The sequence below is a fragment of the Lagopus leucura genome, unplaced genomic scaffold (genome assembly GCF_019238085.1).
Source record: "Lagopus leucura isolate 7727_CA_CO unplaced genomic scaffold, USGS_WTPT01 31893-0_obj-0_obj, whole genome shotgun sequence".
Classification (NCBI taxonomy): domain Eukaryota; kingdom Metazoa; phylum Chordata; class Aves; order Galliformes; family Phasianidae; genus Lagopus; species Lagopus leucura.
The window spans coordinates 3,129-7,091 of record NW_024965000.1 but is presented as its reverse complement, the minus strand read 5'-3'; the positions used below and the strand labels follow the sequence as shown (position 1 = coordinate 7,091).

The 3,963-nt window shown below is 62.5% G+C and overlaps 1 protein-coding gene across 1 annotated transcript in view; it reads right to left on the bottom strand.

Moving 5' to 3' along the window:
• Positions 1-230: 230 nt before the first annotated feature.
• Positions 231-3,963, bottom strand: part of OTUB1 (OTU deubiquitinase, ubiquitin aldehyde binding 1) — a 4,614-nt gene continuing 881 nt past the window's right edge. The window contains exons 2-6 of the mRNA XM_042892355.1: positions 3,831-3,946; positions 2,783-2,901; positions 2,597-2,681; positions 1,538-1,732; positions 231-740 (exon numbers count right to left, since the gene is read on the bottom strand). Coding sequence (XP_042748289.1) covers positions 543-740; positions 1,538-1,732; positions 2,597-2,681; positions 2,783-2,901; positions 3,831-3,946 — 713 coding nt within the window. The 3' untranslated portion in view covers positions 231-542. The remainder of the gene's footprint in view (positions 741-1,537; positions 1,733-2,596; positions 2,682-2,782; positions 2,902-3,830; positions 3,947-3,963) is intronic.

The following is a 3,963-nucleotide window of genomic DNA, read 5'->3' as shown; positions in this document are numbered from 1 at the left end:
CCCCCCCCCCCCCCCGGGCAGTTCTGGCGATGTGGGGGGGCACTGGGGGTCCCAGGAGGCGGCAGGACGCGTGCAAAGGCCCGTGCACGAGTGTGCAGGATGTGAGTTCATAGCGGGATTTCTCACGAGGACGCCTTGCACGGGGACCACGTCTCGCACCACGTCCCAACTCCCCCCCCTCCCCCCCCAAGCACAACCATTGCACCCCTTCCAATAAACACGCGCACAAGGAGGGGGGGCCACATCTTTATTTGGAACCGAGGGGGAGGGGGGATGCACAAGGGCCGTGCGAGAGCGCACGGGGACTCGTGCAAGGCCCAGCAGGGCTCGTGCGAGGCCATCGTGAGGCTGCTCGAGACCCTGGAGGGTTGTGCAAGGCCTGACAGGGACCTGCAGGACTCGTGCAAGGCCACGCACGGCCGTGCAAAGGCCCATGAGACTCGCATGAAGACCTCATGGAGCCACGGCGAGCCGCGCAGAACCCCGCAGGCCTCGTGCAAAGCCCTGCAGAGCCCTCGGGGGACTCGTGCGAGGCCGCGCGGTCACTTGTAGAGGATGTCGTAGTGGCCGGGGCGGTAGAGGAGGCAGACGCGGGGCTGTGAACCCTCGGGGAACACGTGGGGGTTGGTGGCGCCGCCTTCGCCCCGGTCCATGTATTCCACCAACACCGGCACCTGCAGCGCCCGCGCCAGCGCGATGATGTGGATGTGGTCGCTCTCCTTGCACATGGGCTCCACCTCCTGCCGGGGAGAAAAAAGGGGTTGTGCACGAGCGGCGTGCGAGGCGGCGGGGTTGGGGGGCGGGCAAAGCCGTGAGAGAGGCGGTTTGGGGAGTGGGGAGGCGTGCAAGGGGGGGAGAGGGCGTGCAAGGGGGGAGGACGCGTGCAAGGAAAAAGGCGATGGGTGTTTGGGGGAGTGGGAGGCTTGATGGAGTCGTGGCGGTCGTGCAAGGGGTGTTTGGGGGCAGTGCAAAACCGTGCAAATGGTGCTCTGGGCCATGCAAGCTCTGAGCAAGCAGAAGTCCCATGAGAGCACGCACAAGGTGTGCAAGCCCCATGTGAGGATACACGCAAGCCCCTTGTGAGTGTGCACAAGCCCCGTGCAAGCCCCCCCCCCCCCAGGCCCCCAAAAACCCGTAACTGCACACAAGCCCTGTGCAAGGCCCTCCCAGCCCCTTGTGAGTGTGCACGTGCCCAGTGCAAGGCCCCCCCGGCCCCCACAAGCCCCCCATAGCCCCCACAGGCACACTGTGAGTACACACAAGGCCTGTAAGTGGCCTCCCCAGCCCCTTGTGAGTTCACACGAGCCCCGTGCAAGGCCCCCCCAGCCCCTCGTGAGTGCACGAGTGCCGTGCAAAGCCCCCCAGTCCCTTGTGAGTGTACTTGAGCCCCATGCAAAGCCCCCCAGCCCTTTGTGAATGCACACGAGTGCTGTGCAAAGCCCCCCAGCCCCTTGTGAGTGCACACCAGCCCCGTGCAAGGCCCCCCGGCCCTTTGTGAGTGCACTCGAGCCTCATGCGAGGCCCCCCCCGGCCCGACCTGCTGGCAGAACTCCTTGATGCTGCGTCCGCCCTCCAGGAACTGCTCGAAGAAGCGGCGGTGGCGTTGGAGGCAGCCTGAGGTGAGCAGGCGGAGGTAAACCACCAGGTAGTCTGAGGTGCTGGGCTCGTTGAAGGCTGCCAGCAGCTCCGGCAGCGGCACGCCGCGCTCCACACGTTCAATCAGCTCCATGAACTGCAGGGGAGGGGGGTCAAAAGGGGGGGGTCATAGGGTTATGTGTGGGCTCACGTGTATGGCTGGGGGTCACACGCATCGTTACGGGGTTATACGCATCACTGTGGCATCACGTGTCACCGTGGGGTCACACATGGGGTCACGTGTGTCATCATGGGGTCATACATGGGGTTACATGTGTCATCGTGGGGTCACATGTGTCACTGTGGGGTCATACATGGGGTCACATGTGTCATCATGAGGTCACATGTGTCACTGTGAGGTCATACATGGGGCTACATGTGTCATCATGGGGCCATATGTGCCACTGTGGGGTCACACATGGGGCTACATGTGTCATCATGGGGTCACACGTGTCACCATGGGGTCATACATGGGGTTACATGTGTCACTGTGGGGTCATACATAGGGTCACACGTGTTACCATGGGGTCATACATGGGGCTACATGCGTCATCATAGGGTCACACATGTCACCGTGGGGTCATACATGGGGTTACACGCATCACCATGGGGTCACACGCGTGGTTATGGGGTCATACATGTCACCGGGGGTTACATGTGTCACTATGGAATCATACACGAGATCACACACGGGGTCACACGTGTTCCCACGGGGTCACACACGGGGTTACACGGGGACAAACCACACGAGCAGCTACAGACATCACAGGGTCATACATGGGATCACGTGTGACATCACGGCGTTACACGGGGACAAACCACAGGGACACGAGAACACGTGGTGACACTACGGGGACACGGGGACACCCCACAAGTGGGGCCACGCCGCTGCCACGCATCCCCCCACCCCACAACCCCAGCGACCCCCCCCACCCCCACCCCACCCCCCCGGCGTCCCCACCGTGTTGTGGAAATCCTCGATCGTGAACTCGGTGAAGCCCTGGGCCACCAATTCGTCCTTGCTGCGTGCTGAGATCTCCTTGAAGCTGTGGGACAACAGGGGGTGGCACCATGGCACCGAGCTTTGGGGACACGGGTGGGGGACATGGGGGGGGGGGGAGGGGGATGTGGGGACAGCAGCACCCACCGCTGCAGCTCCTGGCTGTCCTCCAGCAGCGCCTCCAGGTGAGCGAAGCCGAAGGCGCGGTAGAAGCAGTTCCCATCCGGCCGCGTTTTGCGGATGTAGGAATACTTCTGCAGGAGGTCCTGGGGACAGAAGGGACCCAAAAGGGACATGAGGGGACAGAGGGGACGTCAGGGGACGTGGGAGCGCTGCGGGGTGGCAGGGGTACGGGAAAGGGTGGGTGGGTCGGAGGGGTGTGGGGACATCAAGGGGATGCCGAGGGTGTGGGAAAGGGGATGTGAGGACATCCAAAGGGATGTGGGGACAACCAAAGGGGACAGGAGGACACCAAGGGGACAGGAGGACACCCAAAGGGGACAGAAAGGACACCAAGGGGACAGGAGGACAGCCAAAGAGACAGGAGGACACCAAGGGGACAGGAGGACACCAAGGGGACAGGAGGACAGCCAAAGGGGCAACGGGGGACCCCAAGGGGACATGAGAACACCCAAAGGGATACAGGGACACCAAGGGGACATGAGGACACCCAGAAAGGACAGGAGGACACGAAGAGGACATGAAGACACCCAAAGGGGACATGAGGAGGTGCTAAAGGGACATGGGGACATTGAGGGGAAGGGGACGTGGAGAGACCCCAAAGGGGACATAAGGACAGCCTAGAGGACACACCAGGACCCCCTGGGGGACGTGAGATCACCCCAGAGGAACATAGGGACGCTCTAAAGGGGACATGGGGACCCTCTAAAGGGACATGGAGGCACCCTAAAAGGCCACAGGGACAGCTTGGGGACACCAGAACCTCTTGGGGTACATGGGGACACCAAGGGGACACAAAGACTCCTAAAGGGATATGGGGACAGCCTGGGGACACGGGGACACCCGAAACGGACACCGGAAACAGACAGCCCAAAGGGACACCAAGGGACACTGAGGGGACATGGGGACACCCCAAAGGGATAGAAGAGCTGAAAGGGGCTCTCGGTGCCACCAGGGTGCCGTGGGGACACCTCCAGTGCCATACTGGTGTGTACTGGTGTGCACTGGTGCCTACCTTGATCTTCTGCTGGTAGATGTGGTCGTCCTGCGCGTACTCCTTGTACAGCACCGCCAGCTCCAGGCGCTCCGACACCAGCGGGTTCTGCACAGCGATCTGGGAGGGGTGCCGTAATTAACGTGGGGGGGGG